This window comes from Geospiza fortis, unplaced genomic scaffold, assembly GCF_000277835.1.
Source record: "Geospiza fortis unplaced genomic scaffold, GeoFor_1.0 scaffold279, whole genome shotgun sequence".
NCBI lineage: Eukaryota > Metazoa > Chordata > Aves > Passeriformes > Thraupidae > Geospiza > Geospiza fortis.
The window spans coordinates 187,112-206,300 of NW_005054352.1; the positions used below are offsets into that span (position 1 = coordinate 187,112).

General features: G+C 38.6%; 1 protein-coding gene and 1 long non-coding RNA gene across 15 annotated transcripts in view; one reads left to right on the top strand and one right to left on the bottom strand.

The window, feature by feature from the left end:
- Window positions 1-1,576: 1,576 nt before the first annotated feature.
- On the top strand, window positions 1,577-5,890 carry LOC115948141. Its single transcript, XR_004081987.1, has 3 exons — window positions 1,577-1,760; window positions 2,564-3,623; window positions 4,554-5,890. It is a non-coding gene; the product is annotated as an uncharacterized LOC115948141 (long non-coding RNA).
- A 4,536-nt stretch (window positions 5,891-10,426) lies between these two features.
- Window positions 10,427-19,189, bottom strand: part of MEF2C (myocyte enhancer factor 2C) — a 133,482-nt gene continuing 124,719 nt past the window's right edge. For 10 of the 14 annotated variants that reach the window (XM_031058919.1, XM_031058921.1, XM_031058918.1 and 7 more), the window contains one exon: window positions 10,427-15,151. In XM_031058919.1, coding sequence (XP_030914779.1) covers window positions 14,830-15,151 — 322 coding nt within the window. In that variant the 3' untranslated portion in view covers window positions 10,427-14,829. The remainder of the gene's footprint in view (window positions 15,152-19,189) is intronic. The other 4 variants (XM_031058925.1, XM_031058926.1, XM_014307988.2 and 1 more) reach the window with 2 other exon arrangements.

Genomic DNA, 19,189 nt, shown 5'->3' on the forward strand with positions numbered 1-19,189 from the left:
TCGGTGTCCGAGGGTCTGGGGTCGGAGTATCTGGATGCAGACCCTCTCGAAACTTTCACTGCTGCAGATATACCGATAGCCCTTGCAATTCCTTGGCCGGACCTTTATCTGGCCATATTCTCCCAAAGCTTTACCGAAAATTGTTGGCATCTCAGTCACAACCGGGAGGGTACTTCCCCACGGTTGTGACTGAGACATCCATCATGATTTGTGCGCGATTTGCATGCCAGGATGGCATCATTCCAAGCCTTCTTCCCTCTGTAATGCCAATGACGACACATATTATTTGCCATACAGCTATTTGGAGCAGAATGCATCAGAGTAAAAATAGGCAACAGTGATATTTGTCAACATGTTTATGTTTATACCTTTATATATACTATACCTCAAAACCCAAATAATGTAATAAGAAGTTGTGTTAATGATACCGAATTAAACTAATAAGAGTTACAATATATTAAAACTCAGATTCTACTAATATGAAAATAAATATAGCATAAACAGAAAAAAGTATTTTAAGTATCATATAAAATGTTCACAAATTGTCTTTAGTTTCTACCGATTATGGTTTTATATAAAGTTATTATTATAACAAAAATAACTAAGCCAGACCACGTTGGAATTCCTATTACTTTAATTACCTCAATAAAATCCTTGAATGATGCTATTCATTCCAACAAATGCAGAAACATTTTCCTTTTTTCAAAGCAAAACCTAAAACATATTAGACCTGACTTCATTTCGAAATGAGAAGAGTTGGCATTATCCTTGTTTTAATGTTCCACAACCTGAAGCTGATGAAAAAGAAGGGAACTCCTGAATTTGTGTAGTTGGAGGTTTTGTTTTTTTTTTCCCTTACCCAATTTATCTTTACTGCTGTTAATTACATGTACTTACTTTCTCGTATAGACAATTTTTTTTTGTCTCTCTTGCTGTGTTTGGAAACACTCAAGCCCAGGTTTTCTTCTTCAGCAGTTATTTGGGTTGGGGTTGTGGGATTTTTTTTTTTTTCTTTGTGGGATAGGGATTAATGAAAATTGCTTTTGACTTCAGAAACCACCTAAGTTCTTTTTGGGCAGGTCAGCCCCAGGCATGAGCTGCTATTGAACTCTTAAGGATTCAGGAGGGATAAAAAGCAGATTGTTAGATAGGAAATCATCAAATTGGTTCTAAAGCCATTGAAATCGGTGCACCGGATTTTTAAAGAGTAAGAATTTGGCCCAGTTGTTTAAGTTACAAGGATGTGTGGATGCTTGTTTTAAAACGGAGCTCTCAAATTTATCTCTTGTTAACTTATGTGTAAACATATGGTGGGTAAAGGTAAGGTATTCAGCTTTTTCAAGAGATTTTAAAGGAGCAGGAAATCTGCTGAAGTTCAACTAGTTTATTTCCAAATTTATTAGTGTTCCAGCCATGCAGCTGTACGGAACATAATTATCAGATAAAAAATCTTGTTAAGAGCCTGAAAACATACAATAGGAGATGAAGCACTTAAAATCCTTCTTAATGATTCTGGTCAAGGGAAATGCTTAGTTCTATTTCCGTCTTTCCTCTAAAGGTTTTCTCTGCTCAAAATTCTCATTGCGAATAACACACCTGGATTTCTAACCATAAGAATAGGACATTCTGAAAACCGTCCGGGCAGGCAATGAAAGCCGGAATCAGGATGCTCTGTCTGTGGCACTTCCTGAAGAGACTTCTACTTTAAACAGGACACACTCGTGCTCCTCTACCCCAGACATAGTCGCTTCAAATGCATCGTAAGTATTAAATGTAATATTATTGCTTTAGTTATTTGAACAGCTCAAAGTAGACTCCAGTTCTGCAATTGCTACTAAGCCAAGAGTTCTGTTATGGGGAGGGGACATTTTTTCTGGTGGAGAATGGAACGAGGTCTCAAAATAATGATAGAAAGTTTTCTGTGTTCTTTGGAAATAGCATCCTTTCTTTTTTTTTTTTTTCCAAACTCTGAGCAGATTTTTTTTTTATAAAAATGTGCTTAAGTAATAAAATGAGAAGTTCTGAACATGTTTTGGCTTGGCATGTTTTACTTGGATTGTTTAAAATAGGGTAAGATCCCGCTCCCACTGCAGTGCCCATCCAATGATCCTGTGATTCCGTGATTCTAAAATTCTGTGACTCTATGAGCGGGAAGTCCGGCTTGTGCGCTGGGACGCGGGACGCCCCCGTCGGGAGGGACACAGTGATAGCTTTCTGGTTTCTGTGTAGGTGGGGAAGGAGAAGTGAGCCTGCCCGACCTCAAAAATGGGGTAGGAGTCTCCCTGCTGGGAAGGTACGAATAGGCTGATCCCAAACAGCTATGTGAGGAATAAGGCAATATTTCCCTGAGCTCCACTGACTCATTTCAGCTGGGATCATTACCCCCATTAGAAGAAAAGGAAAAGTGATATGAATTGCCTCAGTTACTAGTTTCTTTTTCTTTTTCTTTTTCTTTTTCTTTTTCTTTTTCTTTTTCTTTTTCTTTTTCTTTTTCTTTTTCTTTTTCTTTTTCTTTTTCTTTTTCTTTTTCTTTTCTTTCTTGGTGTGCATGTATGTTTTCCAGACATGATTAAAGGGGATGTTTTTCCCAAAGAACTGTAGAAACAACAGGATGAATTTACTTATCCCACCATTTTTTTTAAGCCTATATGACCAACTACCAACTACCTAAAACCAAGGGATTGAGGGATTGAAAATTATCATAAGAAGTAGTTCAACCCACAGTGATCGTGGACCTGTGACCAGGAGTTGGGATTCAGCTGTGTGCTGAAGGAGCAAACTTGAAACCCTCATGCAGGTGTCACCCCACCACATGGATTAGGTGTCCCTATGTGTCGGCAGACACCCCTGTAACCTGCAGCACACAAGCCTCGGCGTCTGTGTTAAGGATAGATGCTAGTGAGAAGGAACGACTTTGGTCACCAGACGCAAAGTGGCTTTGAGGAAGAGTTTCCAGGCACAGTCGCTGGTGGATGAGGAAACAGTCTCGTCCTGAGAGGACAGCTTCCCTCCAGACACAACCTGCACGTTGCTTCTTTGCTCCTACTTCCAAAAAAACAACCTTTACCTCATGGACGGGACGGGAAGGAGAGCAGAACGAAGGGATACACCTCCCAGAGCAGGGAAAACTCTCTTTGCTGTGGTTTACCAGGATGCAGTACCATCCAGAGCAGACTTTCGTGCAGGATGATGGAGACTCCACCTGCTTCCTAGCTGTCACCGGGACCCCATGTCCACCCTGCCACGGCCAGCGAACTTCACCAAGTAAAAACTGCAACATTAGGGAAAACCACTACAAAAATCATATTTCTCCACCCCCACCCCCTCCGGCTGGGTTAATATCGTGCTTTCATCACGATGTAATTGCTTCTGCCTGGTTTTCAAGCTGTCCTGAACGGATCGATGCCTGCACCTTACCTGTCTGGTGCGGGCAGGGGGGAGATACAATAACTTCCCCCCAAACAATCAACCTCCAAATGGTATATTACAGTATATCTGGTGTTATTACCGTTATGAATATGATTCTTAATAATCGTCATTTGCATTGTTACTAAAAGAAAGGTCGAAGAAACCAACCTCCGGAGGTAGAGCGGTGCACTCTCCCCAGAGCGGAAGGACAGAAGGTAAGATGGTCAGAGAGGGAGCGAGTGGCAGACCCTTTCCGCTCAGTGAGAGTCCCCCCTTGCCGCCGGTAGGTGCGCGCGGCGGTGCCGGGCCCGCGGCGGTGCCAGCGGCGATCCCTCGGGAGCGGAGTGCGCGGCGCGGGGCGGTCGGGCGGGACGGGGGGAACGGCGGATGCCCTGCGGCGCTGCCGCCCCCTGGCGGCACCACGAGGGAGCGCCTCACCTGGCAAGAGCCCGCTCCGCATCCTGCCGCGTCCCCGGGGATCTCACACCACCGTCCCCGCTGTCTCGGGGAGTGTAAAGAAACACAGCAACATCCGAATAAGCAGGAAAAAATAGCGTTAGGAAAGGTAAGGCCCGCGGCAGTGACGTGTGAGAGAGAGAGAGCAAGTTCAGCCTCGCCACCACCCATGTCCGTGCTTTGCAAGGAAAAAAATCAACATGGGAGTAAAGTCTGAAAATAAAGAGACTTTCTTCTTTTTAAGAGATACTCGAAACTTTGGAAAATAATTGGGAAATGCGGCGGTGTGTCTGTGGAGGGTCACTCTGGATCAGCCAAGGCCCAAATGAAAAAATAGAGCGAAAAGGTGAAAATTTGGAAAGGGTAAGGGGAAGATGCAAGGGAAGGGGGGAGAAAATTTGAAGAAAATGCAGTGGAATGAGGCCAAGGAAGGGGATTGTACTGAGAATAGGTGTGGAGACAGGAGGACTGCTGAAATAGACACGACACAAAAAGATGAGACCTGAAAACACCTGCAGCATGGAAAGGAGGAGTTGTGGTTTTTAGTTTGTTTATTTGTTTTCCTTTTTATTTTTTGTAATATATATGTTTAGCGGGGTTTTCATTTTGTTTATTGGTTTTTTATTGTTTTATTTATATATTTATGTATTAAAATTTTATTTCAATAATTTTATTTTGTCCTGTGTTAGGGGTCTGCAGTGGTTCTGTCAGCCGGGTCCTCCCTACCCCGACCTGCACAACGCCACGGAGGTTCCACTGCTATCCAGAGGAAGAGGTGAAGGTTTGAATATCTGTATAAGGGAAAGCTTCCTTTGGGAAGCACAACCTGAGAGGAAAGTTCCTACCAGTCATCCCTTTAGTCACTGATCACCAATTCTCACTTGCATCAGAAAGCACAAGCAGAATTAACCCTTGAAGGGAATGCATGTTTATTAATGAACATTAGCTTTCTTGTGCCTAACAGAACCCTCCCAATGACAGAGTTCTGCTGCTACTGAGACTAAAACAAAAACTTTGGGAGATTGGCAAAAAATTGCTATTTAAGGTATCAACTGACCCATTTCAAAACTCTTTTCACTGTGATGAAGAATTAGGGTCTTATTTTTGCTGGCAGACCCTGATTCTTATACAACCCTTTTGCTTTGCTTGTGATTACTCTTCTCAAACGTGTGAAATAAATAGGTTTTTTCCACTATTTTAAAGTAACTTCTCTTCTTGACTATTCAAATTTAGGACAGCTGAAATTCCAAACAGATTTCAAAAAGAGGGCGCTGAAATGATTTTTGCAAGCAATATTCTTGTGTGCTTGTCATTTGTCCAGCTCTCTCCTTCCATTTGTCTTCTACTTTGGGACAAAGTCTGTTTTTCTGCAACAACTGAACAATTTGATAAACTGAATTGTTCAATTAATAACCCTTGAATAAGGGCTATAAATAGAGAAGAAGTCATTGCAGAAGACTGTGTTAGGCCCAGCCTCTGCCTCTGCATGTTAAAGTAATACAGGACAGATTTTAAAAAATGATTGTTATATTTGGGCTGCGTCTCTCATGATAATCTCTCATGAGTTGCTATACTGACCTCACTAAATGATTTCATAGTTAGACTATTACTAAACTTGACTAGTTCACTGTCTCAGAGATATAAAAACATTTTAGGAAACACTCAAAATATCCCAGTCTATATGCAGAGATATTAGAGGCGGGAGAAAATGTCATCAACAGCCTTTGATTTTGATCTGTGTAATATATCTGTGGAATTTTGCCCAGGAATTGCTCACTGAATGCTATAATTCTGATTAGGCTACAGCATATCCTTGCTAAGACTGGTCAGTCTGGATACTATAAAGAAAGTCTGCACAGGATGGCTAATCCAGAATATATCCATTTGCATGCTGGTCTGATTGGCTACTTTCAAAAGTAATCTTAAGGTTTGACATGAGCACACAGAGTATATTTCCTTTAATGTCATTTTGTGAAATTTTATGTGTAACTGGATACTCTGAGAGTGAACAAAGATTTCATTATTTATCACCTGTGTATATGTGTTTTATTAATTAAAGTTTGATGACTAATATTGGCATATTTACACGTGCAAGCAGTTTTTTTCACGGTGGGAGCAGTCTTGTTGCATTAGCTGGCACTTTGCAGACAACTACAAATCTTTTCAGCAAAGTTCTGGTTGAACAGTAGGTATGTGATATTACAGACCAATGTTTGTACTTTTGCCATCACTTTGTTTTCACTTCCCATGTCTATTCTTACACAGAGATATTTTCTCATTCCTGCATGTGCACGTTAATTCCATCTATCATGCACCCTTAAGTGTACCTTGTGTCTGTAATTTATGCAGTTATTAATTTTTCCGTGGCTGTTGAGGAATAAATAAACAGCTGTTTCTTTACACTTAACTCAACTGGGTATACTCTACAAAATTGGAAAAGCAGAATCACAGATTCATGTACGTTTGAAAAGACCTCCAAGATTATTGAACCCAATCTTTGATTACCACCTTATCAACTAAACCATAGCAGTAAGCTCAGTCATTTCTTGAATACTTTTAGATATTGTGACCCCACCACATCCCTGGGCAGACTGTTCCAATTACACTTTTCATTAAGAAATTCCTCCTGATGTCCAACCCAAATCTTCCCTGACACAGTTTGAGGCCATTTCCTCTTGTCCTGTCGCTGGTTGCCTGGGAGAAAAGACCAACTCCCACCTAGGTACAAGCTCCTTTCAGGGAATTGTAGAGAGTGATAAGGTCACTTCCAAGTCTCTTTTTCTCCAGGCTGAACAACCTCAGCTCTCTCAGCTACTCCTCATCTGACTTACACTTTAGACCTTCTCCAGCTTCCTTACTCTTCTCTGAACTCATTCCAGCACCACATGACTTTATTGAAGTGAAGGATCCAGAACTGGACACAGCACTCAAGGTGTGGCCTCAGCACGCTGTGCTGAGTAAAGGGGGACAGTCACTGTACTGCTGGCCGCACTGTTGCAGATACCAGCCAGGATGCCTTTGGCCTTCTTGCCTCCTGGGTACAACACATTTTGTCCTCACTGTTGAATAGCACCCCCAGCTCCTTTTCCAAGGCAGCTTCCCAGTGACTCTTTCTCCAGCATGTTGCGCTGCATGGGGTTATTGTAGCCAAAGTGCAAGGTTTGACATTTAGCCTTGTTGAATCTCATATCATTGGCCTCAGTCCATCAGTCCAGGCTGTCCAGATGCATCTGCAGAGCTTTTCTACCCTCCAGCAGATCGACACTGCCAGACAATTTAGCGTTGTACTTTCTGAGGGTGGACTCAGTCCTCTTGTCCAGATAATATCGAACAGGACTGACCCCAGTCCTAAGACTTGGGGAACACCACTGGTGACCAACAGTCAGCTGGATACAGCACCATTCACTGCCATTCTTTGGGCCTAACCATCCAGCCAGTTCTTAATCCAGCAAGGAGTTCACCTGTCCAAGCCGTGGGCTGCCAGCTTTTTCAAGATGGCAGTCACAGAGTGTTCAAAGACTTTGCTGTGTCCATGTAGACAACATCCATAGCTTTCCCTTTATCCACCAGGTAAGACACTGGGTAAAAAAAGGAGATCAGGTTGGTCAGGCAGGACCTGCCTTTCCTAAACCCCTGCTGCTGATCCCCTGGTTGTCCTGCAGGCGCCAAGTGATTGCACTCAGGTGGTCTGCTCTGTGACCCTGCTGGACACAGAGGTCATCCTAACAGGCTGGTAGCTCCACAGATCTTTCCAGCCCTTTTTGGAGATGTACAACACAATGGCCAACCTTCAGTCATCTGTGACCTCCCCAGTTAACCAGGACAAATGATAAATGATGGACAGTGTCTTGGCAAGGCCTTTCTACCAGCTCCCTCTGTACCCTTGGGTGAAACCTATCTGGTCCCATAGACTTGTGAATGTCTAAATTGCTCAGCAAGTCACAAACTACTTTCTCTTGGATTACAGGAGGACTATTCTGCTCCCTGTATATTCTCCCCCTGTCAGGGGCCTGGTTTCCCTAAGAACAGCTGTCTTACTGTTAAAGTTGGAGGCAAAGAAGGCATTAAGAACCTCAACCTTTATCTTGTCCTTGCTGACATGGTCCTCCTCCGTGTTCAATAAAGCATGGAGATTTTCTCTGTCTCTCCTTTAGTTGTTGATGTATTATAAAAATATTTTTAAACTTCTTGCACACCAGTGATTGACCAGATTGAATTCTAATTGAACTTTTTCCTTTCTAATTTTCTGTCTGCATGACATCATGACACCTTGTATTCTTCTTGCATAGCCTGCCCCTTCTTCCAAAGGTCATAAACTCTCCTTTATTCCCCAGAGTTCCTCCAAGAGCAAAGCCATGCTAAGTGACAGATTTAGCTCTTGGCTGATTACGTGTGCTGAATGTTTAATTTGCACTGTATTAATTTCCAGCACTGTAAAATCAATATGCTTAATCTGAAAAAAAAAGTTTGCAAGGAAAATTAGGATGGTTACATTATGTGATGTCTAGATACAAGAACGGCCATATCAGAACAAAAGTCCACTTAGCTCATTATCTTTTCCATGACAGTAGTCTGTAGGGGACTTTCAGGGGGAAGTGCATACAAGATTAAAAGCATACATGAAGTGCTCCCTAGAATGCTTCACATTTTCCAAAAATAAGCCGTAGAAAATTTTCCTTTACTCTAGCTGGATACTGTAAGTGTATCATCATACTGAACAAGAAAAATGCAACTATGCCATTATAATTTATTTAAACCATTATGAACTTACGCAGCATGTTTGCTTCCACAATTCTTTATGGCCAAAAATCCCACTACTTAATTGTATATAACATGCTCATCATTTGCCCTTGTCAACATGCTGATGGTTTCTTTGTATATATCCTGTGCTTCCAGTGTTTCTGAGAGCACATAGTATTTTCCTACAGATCTGCTATGCCTGTATTATTCACACATAAGGATATACTCTCTCATTCATATATTTTCCAAGTAGAAAATTAATGTTTTATGTAGTTTCTCCTTTCAAGAAAATTTGTCTCCTGCCCATCTTGTTCTGTATTTAGAACAGACAGAGTAATTTGTATCAGATGAAGTATCCCCACTGTAAAAATGCAGCTGTAAAGGCTGTCATAATGATATTTTCTAACTTTCACTTCCCCAAAAAAATGCTACCATAGTGTAAAGCATTGCAAAAAAGTGACTTGGGCCTCACAGGATGCTGCATTTTCACTGTGAGACTGAAAACCCCATCCTTAGCAATTCTGCAGAAAATAATCAGCTGTGCAATGTGCTGTAAAAACAAAATTATATTTTACGCCAATTATGTTTATCATGCAAACACACTACATTTAAGTTTTATCACTTCTAAGTTTTCCTGCACAGCGAAGTCTTCTATTACTTTATTTTATGTCTTTGGTCAGAGAAGTAAAATCACCACAGCTAGTGCTGATCAACTCCTGCTCCCTGAAGGAGGCAAGATTTTTGTAACCTAAAAGAACTTATGGATCATTGTCCAGATAAATACAGACAGATAATTGAAACTGAAAACTTTGGGCAGACTATGAACAAACCACAGACAGAAACACAAAGAAGAGGATAGAAAGGACAATTAGAACAGCATGCTTTTCACCTTTCAGAAGTAATGAACTCAGTTGAAATTCAGCATTCACACAAGCATTCTCATGTTAGCCTTGAAGTGTCTTTAGCAATCAAGGGGATCCAGAATAGAACCAAAGCATTCTACAATATCAGCTGGAAGAGAAGGAAGAAATACCAGCAGTAGAAAGATTACTGTTAACCAAAATATCTGCTCAAAACAGAGTTACCTTGGATGTGTCTAGATGGACTGCAGAGAATGCAGTATAGATTTACCTATTGCAGGTGCTCTGGATATTTAGTCTAAAACATTAAGTACAATACATGAATACCAAAAAGGTAGCCCTATGACTAAGCAGTTTAAGTATCCCAGAATCAGGGACTCCAGCAAACTGGAGTTCCATATATCAGTTTAGATGGAGGAGGTAACTTGCTGCATTGGTGAATTTCCAGTGAATTAAGGAGGAACAGGCTATATCTGTCAATAGAGAGGAACAATATATTTTTGCTGCTTGTAGCCTTAATGATCTGATTGTTTTAAAATCATTCCTCCTTGCTGTTCCTTGGATTCTCTCACTCCCAGTATTTTAGCTCTGGAAATATACGCATTGTGTTTGAGAAAGGGTAAGGTATGAACGAGCCACATTGCTGGCTTGCTCTCCTTAATGTGACATGCATCAACTGTCTCAGCATAGTTTCCCAGTTCTACAAAGATGTTTTTAGATTTTTGCTAAAGGAAAGAAGAAAGCAATTTTCAGGGAAAGCAAACACTCTGGATGGAAAAGGTATGTGACTTAGCTACTATTTCAGACTGTACACTCGCTTAGCAAAGCAAGCACAAATAATCAGTAAGGGACCTTGAGACAGCTGCTGGTAGTTACAGCGCTAATTCTTTCATGTGTTACATTGTGAAACAGTGAAAACTGAACACTATTTAAATTAAAAAAAATGCACAACGGACACCATATCACTAAGAAAGCCAGTAACTTTACTGATTTGTCTGCAAAATACAAATTATACCTTATTTCCAGCAGGAGAATCTTTTGAAATTTTCCCATTTTTGTTCACTACAGACAGCTGAATTAAGTCCCTTGAGATACACAGATGTGGTTTAACTTAGTTATAACATCTTGTCATCTAGTGGCGACAAAGTCCAGCTTATGCCGCTGTGAGCCTCTACTTTAATATTTGTTGCAAATGCTTGTATGCTCCCATTTACAAGCTATTTTGTTATCACCATTATTTTATGGAAGCAAATCCCCATGAAAGAGAAGAAAAAAAGAAAAAAAGGATACAACAAACCATCTGAAGCAATCCAAGTGTAATGCCTGTGGTAACCCAGGTCTGATATTAAATACACAAAAGACTTTAGTACTGCATTTTTAATTTTTAATTTTTTAAAAAATTACTTTCTTAAATGACCTTTTTTTTTGAATCAAATAGAGGTATGGATCAGTCTGAGGTATGAGAAGGGAAGGTAGAAATGCAACATGTGACTATGAAAATAATCAAATGGATACTTTTGATGCAGAAAGTCTGTGGCTCAAAGCTTGGATTGCTCCACATCTTTGGTTAAAATATATTAACAAAAGCCTTTTATTACATCTACAGTCTGAAGCGTTCCAACAGACACCAGTGTTCCATCAGTTCTTCAAGAGACCTGTAGTGGCAGGAAATGAATGCCATATAACTGACGACATCACAGCAGATGGCACAAACAGGAACAGATGAAGTATGCCATGTTTAGGCAACAGCCTTTATTGAGGTTTCAAGTGGCTTTTAAAAAAATTACAAAGCATTTACCTTCAAGGTGAAGGAAGAAGGAAAACAAATAGCTGTTAGACTACAGATAAAAGTAGGCATATAGGATTGCAAATACAATACAAAAGGGTTGACGTCCTTGAAAACAGCCTATGAGTTCTATTCTTATACTAACTTTACCTGAAAAAGATCTGAGGACAACAGCTAATTTTTACACCAGTCATTAAAAATTGCTAAATTCCTCTTCTGGGAAAAATATAAGCCATTTTGTTATAAAACACAGTTTTTGAGAGACACTGAAATGAACAAAGCTTTACTGTGAATGGCTCAATGCATACAATATATATGTTGTGCAGATAGAGTATATAATATAATTGTCACCAGCAATTAAACACTAACTGACAACATCTTTTAATAGAGATTAGCTTAGCCATAACAATACTTGGGGGTGCCTAGAATGCCACTTCAGGTGTTTGAACTTACAATTAAGAATGTTGCCTAAAACATCATATAGCATGGGTTAAGGTAAAGTAAATGTTAATACTCTTTCAGGGCTCTGCCCCAAGCTCCTTAAATACAAAGGAATCACACAATAAACCCAAATTACCTTTTGCAAATACAATAAATGGTAAGATACAGATAAAGGAACAAGAAAGGTAGACAGTTATAGTTTACAGAAAGTGACTTCACAATCAAAGTTGTGCTTCTTATCATTAGATCAGTTTGCAAATATGCATTATCCCCCACAATTTTGCCAGCATAAGTTAGTTGCCTTCTGCAGCAGGAACAAGAGGGCTGACTGGCATTTATTTTCATGTGATTCAGTTCTACTTGTGTTTATACAAAAAAACCACTGTCAGAGTTAATATAAATTGCCCAGGCAATACTTTTCATGCTACTTTCTGCTTAGTTACTTGCAGTACTATTATACACTGCATTTTCATTAAATTATATATTTCATTTTTTTCATGTGTTGCTGAGGCAAATCGCAAGGTAAACTATTAATATGGCTATTCTTAATACATCAATAGACCAAATCCCCTTCCCCACTGAGAAGTTTCACTACTATACCAATAAAATTGTATTTTTTCTTGAAATGACAAGGTATATTTGTGATACATTTGCATATTTTTGATACACTAAAGTTTAAAATTCTCAAAAGAGAATATGAGTACAGGTTAATCTGAGGGTGAAGAAAGTGTTTTTTTTTGTTTTAAAATTAATTATGGGCCCCATTTTACCTTTTTTTTTGTTTTCTTTTGAATTTTTAAATTTATTTTTTGGGTTTTTTAAAACATGCGTATCTTTGTTTACCCTGCAGTTTGCTACACGAGGTAAGATGGATGCACTAGTAGCACAGTATTCTGCTTAAAGAGTTTCCAGATTATGTACTAGCCCCTGCACGGCTGAAAGTGCCTGTAAGGCAGGCTTCTGTAAAGTCATGGTAAGTGAAGAGCCTATGTCCTAATGCACACTGTAGTCTGATCATCATTCTCTACTACAGAGAGGTACACTCCATCATTGAGCAGTGCACAGCAACTGCATGTATAGGTGGAAAAAGAGTGTGGATTTTACTTGAAAGTACTTTGTGTTGACATTTTTCTGTTGCAGTTGTATTTTTCATCATAATGTCAATGTATGTCATTGAGACCTAGAACGACCCTTGAAAAAAGGAGAAATATTACTCTTTTACTATGGCACTAACATTTTGCTTAAACACTTTTCCCCTCCAACAGAATGATTAAACTGAAACACTTGAATATACCATTTTTTTCTAATAGACAAGAGGGACAAAGAGGGACTTAAAGAAAATGACACATTCCCTCTGGTCAAGCTATCTTAGTCAAAGGAACAATATGAGGCTGGAGAAAATGTGGATGCTGTGTGCTGAAGCAAGTCCTGCTCTGGTGAAAGAAAACACACAGGGAGTGTTGCTCAACAACCTGCCCACTGTGAGATGATGTGACTGCAGAGGTCCATGAGAACCAAGGACCAGTTGGCCAATATTGCCTGTATAAAATCAACTGACTTTGAACTACCCTTTAACGATAATCTCTTGAAGAGTTTTATGTCTGTGAGAGAGGGGAGGAATCTATACAACAGGCACTTTTGTGCTGATCCCTCCCTTTACCTCCCCCTGCTGCTTCAGCACATATTTACCTGCACTCACATAGCTTACAGCCGTTAGAGCTGCACATCCAATTCAGATGGGCAGAATACCAGCTTCATTAATGAGAAAGGAGCAAGTTACGCCACTTTGTCATTTAACCCATGGAAAACTACAAGATACGCAGTACATTACATAATAGAAGGGCCCTTAACTCGTTACAATGCACAAAACAGCATGAAAGAACTAATCAGTATATACAATGGATGGCAGTTCACCCAACTGATTGTAAAATGCTGTATTAAAATGATTCAAGTTGTTACACTATGGGTAAAGTCTAATTGTTTACAGATCAGTCTTTCAGCAGCTGACTTTGATCTGTAAAATGTATACCCACTGAAAGAAAACTGAAAGAAAATAGTTAAATGTGCAACTGCACAAATATAATTCCCCACTATCAAGAGAACAAAATCTATTACCATAATTATTATATATATTAGAAAGCTATACACAAGCATGTTAATTTCACAGATTTTTTAAAAGATTCTTAATATTTTATATAATTAGAAATACACATTTCAAAACCAAAACTTCTGCAAAGAGAAAACAGTTATCTTAATTAGCAAAGCATGGAGTTCCTCAAGGCTTAGGGTAGTGCTTTCTATACAGAAAGTCCTTTTTGTTTGTTTCTTCAGGACTGCTTAAAAGATTAGCAAAGCTGTCAAGGAAAAAAAGAACAAATTTTGGCTTAAGGAAACTACAAAAGCCACAAATGCTTTGCAAATTCTGTCTTACTTTTTAATATGAAAATAAGCAAAATGTAATGTACATATTTTTATACTTTTATTTAATAAGTGATGCAGACCCAGAATTTTTGAAATTAAATATGTCAGCCCTCGAACTCAACATTTCTATAAGTATGGTCCTCTTGAAATGGTTTGATCCTTTTAAACTGAGTGCCATACTCTAACAAAATGCCTGCATGTTTGTGAGCATTTTCAGTATGTTAGGTGACTCAGTCTTTTTCTAGCATCAATTCATGGCCACCCAACTGCTGGATCTGTCAAAACATCTGTACATTTTCTATATGTTGCATAACAGCTGCTTTCTCTCTCAGTAAAGATCTGCCATTTCTGGCAAATGTTTTCATTTTGTCTATTTACATGTAAATAACGTTGAACCTGCAACATGACACTATCTATTGTAACATACATCTTGCAAGGGAGCACAACAGTGAAAAGAAGTTAGCCTTAAAATCTATTTTGTACAAGTGTTCTGTTGTACAACTCAAGTGCTAAGCTTATCTCAGCATTTCTGTTTATCCTTATACTGCATCACTGAGGCAAGTTAAAAGTACTTTTACAAAACAGAGTACCTGACTTTTTTTTCACACACGGCACATATAATGCATATCGACCCTTCCCCCCTCCCCCCTCCCATTATGGTATAGCACACACACACTGCAAGAAAAAAAGAATCCCAACTAATAGGTCATAATGTTATCATGTTGCCCATCCTTCAGAGAGCCGCATGCGCTTGACAGAGGGGCTTTCCCTTTCGTCCGGCGAAGGTCTGGTGAGTCCAATGGGAGAGTGGAATTCGTTCCGGTGATCTTCTCGATCACTTCCATCGTAGGAACTGCTACAGCTGCTCAAACTGTCAACAGGAGATCTCCCCGCCTCATGGCGCGCGTGCTGTTGGTATCTCGATGGTGTGGTGGTACGGTCTCTAGGAGGAGAAACAGGTTCTGACTTGATGTTGAGGCTTTGAGTAGAAGGCAGGGAGAGATTTGTACTCTGAGATAAATGAGTGCTAGTGCAAGCTCTGTAGGAGGAAAGGAAACTCAGTTACAGATGGAGGAGGCATGGAGCCCCCAGATATGCACAAACACTCACATGAAACACCACTGTAATATCTCGCACAGGATCAGCACATGCAGAGATCATGGGGGACTGTTGTCTGAACGGAATTCATGAATTCCAGGAGATGACAGCACCACAACAGATGGGGTCAGCTTTAGGGGGACAAGCCCTCAGTCTTGCTTTCAGTCTCCCATCTCTCCTTTTTTCAAGATCAAGTGTCATCAAAATTTAGGAAGGTGAGCCTTTGCATTGTTGGAACCACCTTCAGGTTTCTGTATAACAAATATGTGTGTGTATGCATCAGCTGAGATAGAAAGCATGGACTTTCTGTGGTGTTTAATCCAATTAATTTGAATGCACACAACTATTTTTATTGTGGTTTGTTTTGACATGTGACTTCAGAAGCAAAACAGAAACAAATAAATCTGGTCTGGTAATTTTTATGCTTTTCAGAATAAAGTTGAAATTAGTAGTCCTAACATTGACATTGACAAAATAGCATAGGCAGGCAAGGATTTAGATATTATTTTAGGGTTTAAATCCATAAATCCATGATTCAATCCAGAATGCATTTTGGATAAACTACAAAAGGGAACCTGAGGAATAGTAGAAGATAGAGGACTACACTGTTTGCCCAGAGGAAAGCCAAGCTTGAAGGATGCTACTAGCAGACAGACTGCTATTCTGAAACTTATTCAAAGGTAAGCTATGTAAGTTTTCTAAGTTTTTCTTTTCTTTTTTTTTTTTCTTTCTTTTTTGTCCATTTTTTGGACAGGCAGTGGCAGAGGAAAGATGACACAGGCAGGGAGAAGAGTGAATACTGAGAACACACTTTATGGGAAAAATGGGATTACTTTCATCTGCACAACATTTTGTACAAAAGCACCACCTCCTGACAAAACCTGACTTTTCTTTATTAAAACAGGATTTCCAACATGCAGTTCCCATTATGTTCCACTTCAGGGACCATTTGCTAGGCTGAAGTTAGTGTCTTATCCAAGAAACAGAATTTCAAGGTTTCTATTCATGAGTATTTATTTATACAGGGTAGGAAAGCAGTAAGGGTAACACTTGACTTCATATGATTTTAAACCTAAAGGGATATGCAGGCATTTTTAATGCAGAAAGGTGTAATATTGGGATTTGGAAGGAATTGCTGAGAATGTAGAAGACACAGGTAAGTTTAGTGTAGACTTTTAACTTTACTGAAATACTCTCCCTAGGGTGTCATCAGCTGAGAGCTGAGTATTATTTAAACAACATTCACTACTACTTTGATGATTTTTTTTTTCTTCCGACAGATTTAAAGTAAAGCTGTATGGCTTCAATATTTAATAATATCCTCTGATTTTACTAGGAATTGCTGTAGTGTTTAAAAATGAATGGATCTTGTTAGAAAACAAAACAGCATGTTCTACCTCCAATTTTTTAATCAATCCTTCCTTCCTATACAGACAAGTTTGTCAAATCTGCAATGAGCCCTTTCCTAAGTTACAGAGTTCATAAGTAATAGCCTTCACAGTAAAAAAATGTAAGCTTTTTCTTTTTTCAAAGAGGATATTTTCTTTGTATTGCTTCTGTAAATATTAAATTAACACATATAAGAAACTGTATATATAAGACTTTGCCATTCCAACATAGTGAAATATTCCACTCTTCCTGAAAATGTGTTAAAAACAGTCCAAAGAGAATCAAATATACATTTCTGTCTTTTTTTTTTGTCTTTTCAATTCCAGTAACTTTATTTTTGTGTTGCTTAGGACTGAACAGTTTGTCAGTTTAGTATGATAAGATTACATATGATTTTACATGCCAAGCTTATAGCTAAACCTGAATTTTCTATAATAAATGATGGTGGAGCCTAGAGAATTGACTTTAGAAGTGTTTGATTTGAGCAAGTGACATGCCACTTTGCAAAGCTTGGGATAATTAAAAAAAGATAAAAATAGACAAAAATAACCATATTCAGTCAAATTTGTTCACATGGAACATACTGGCATTCTACTGTTTGACAGCATCCAAAGGAACAAATCTACAGGGATAAACTGAATTTCCATAATACAGAGCTGGTATTGCTGTACCGGAATGTTGCATTTTTAATAATGCTTCAGAAGTGAGTATGAGAATGCATCTCTACAGACTTTTCTACAGATTCCTTGTGATTCAGCAGCGGTATTGCATAATAACCTGGCATAAAAATTAATGCCAGTTTTATAAATGCTTCAGGTTTATTTGAATTTTGAACCACCTTTTTTTTTTGGTACATTTATAAAAGGATAAGAAATCATTTTGGTAGGTCAAGACTGAATTTCTGAACTTTAAAACAATATTAAAACAATATAAATGAATTGTTACACTTATTTTGATACACCTCTTTTTCTTTATAAATACAGCCTTTTGCTGCTGAAAGTATTTCTGAAATTTAATATATTTTTATTTTATTATAATTTGCAATACTTCATTAACATTTTCTGAAACATTTTTATGAGAAGCTCATCTAAGCTAAATCTGCTTGGGAAACATAGTTACATACGTGTGAATGGTGAAATAATAGGTATTTAGGTGCAATCTTTGTATTCTAAACAAAGGATTGACCTCTATTTAGAATGGAAGGTGCACAGTAAGAAATGAGAATTCTGTCTGCTGCAAAATTATTTAAGTTCCTGTATATGTGGGTGTAGAAACAGCTGTTTTCACTTAAATGTATCAATGCATATTTCACAGTGTTGCTTCATAAAATTACATGAATACGGCCTGAGCATGTCCTATTGTAATCATTTCAACCTTTACTAAATTCCCTGGTAAACAAACAGGTTTTGGATATAGAAACCCTACTGAGAAACTAATGAAAATTATTCAAAGGTTTGTGTACAATTACATGCACTGAGTAAGTGTTGGGCAGTCCACTTATGCACATTATCACCTTTTTCCACGTTGTATGAAAACATTTCATTTTATGGAGACAGTGAAGAAAATTAATATCTTAACTTGGCACACCAGTCCCTCTTGAGGCCAGTGTAGTTAAAATTTGATTTTTATTCAGATTATGATGGCCACATGGAGAAATGCTGCTTCCTATCTGATTCCCACACAGAACATCTACACAGCTCTGCTGTATGAGAAGTGGGGGAGCAAGACAGTGCCATGAGCTTGGGATGATGACACCTCTGTGTGCGTCTCCTTCTGTCTGATTCTCCAAATGGTATTGAAGCTCAGCATGCACAGGTAGAAGTGCAGGTCTGAGTATGTGATGAATGAGGACATGAATATTGACCATGTAGATTTTTGTAGAGTGAGAAAATGGTCTATTGAAGGAAGGGACCCTCATGCACCTTTTCTTTTACACCCACTTTCACTTCCCTAAATCAGTTTACTGCCTCGCTTCATATAATTTCCCCCAATAAAACCATGTAAAGAACCATTGAAAATTCATGGTTATGTGCTAATTTGCATCTAGAAAATATTTTTGACTTAGGAACAATTCAACTTCTTCCCTCTGCTCTATTTTTTATTTTAAGGTAAAAGCTAAGAGGGATTTAGGTCTTTTTTTATACTTTTCTGATCAATGTAAAAGCAGAATATGAATTTCTGTGTCAAGATATTTTGTTTAGCTCTCACATGTTAAGGTTACACTTTTTAAACAGGAATTAAAAAAATAGCATGAAGCTGAGTTACTAAAACATCTTATAATAGTGGCATAAGAAAAAAAGGCTAAATCTGAAATACAGCAGGTTTTTCTTCAAAACAAGGAAATTGGCAGAACTGATACAAATTCATGAAACATGATGTACCTGTTTCCAAATTTTTCAGGAAAAAATAGTTTAATGGAGAATATGTATAGCTATAGTTGTCATCTAGTAAAAAATAATTGTAGCTAAGTAATAATCTTTCTATATAAGGGTCACAGAACAAGTCAACATTATATATGAATTGGGACAACTTTTTATTCATGTAGGCAGAAGTTTGGAGAAACTTTTCTTACATAAATAATTACCTATAC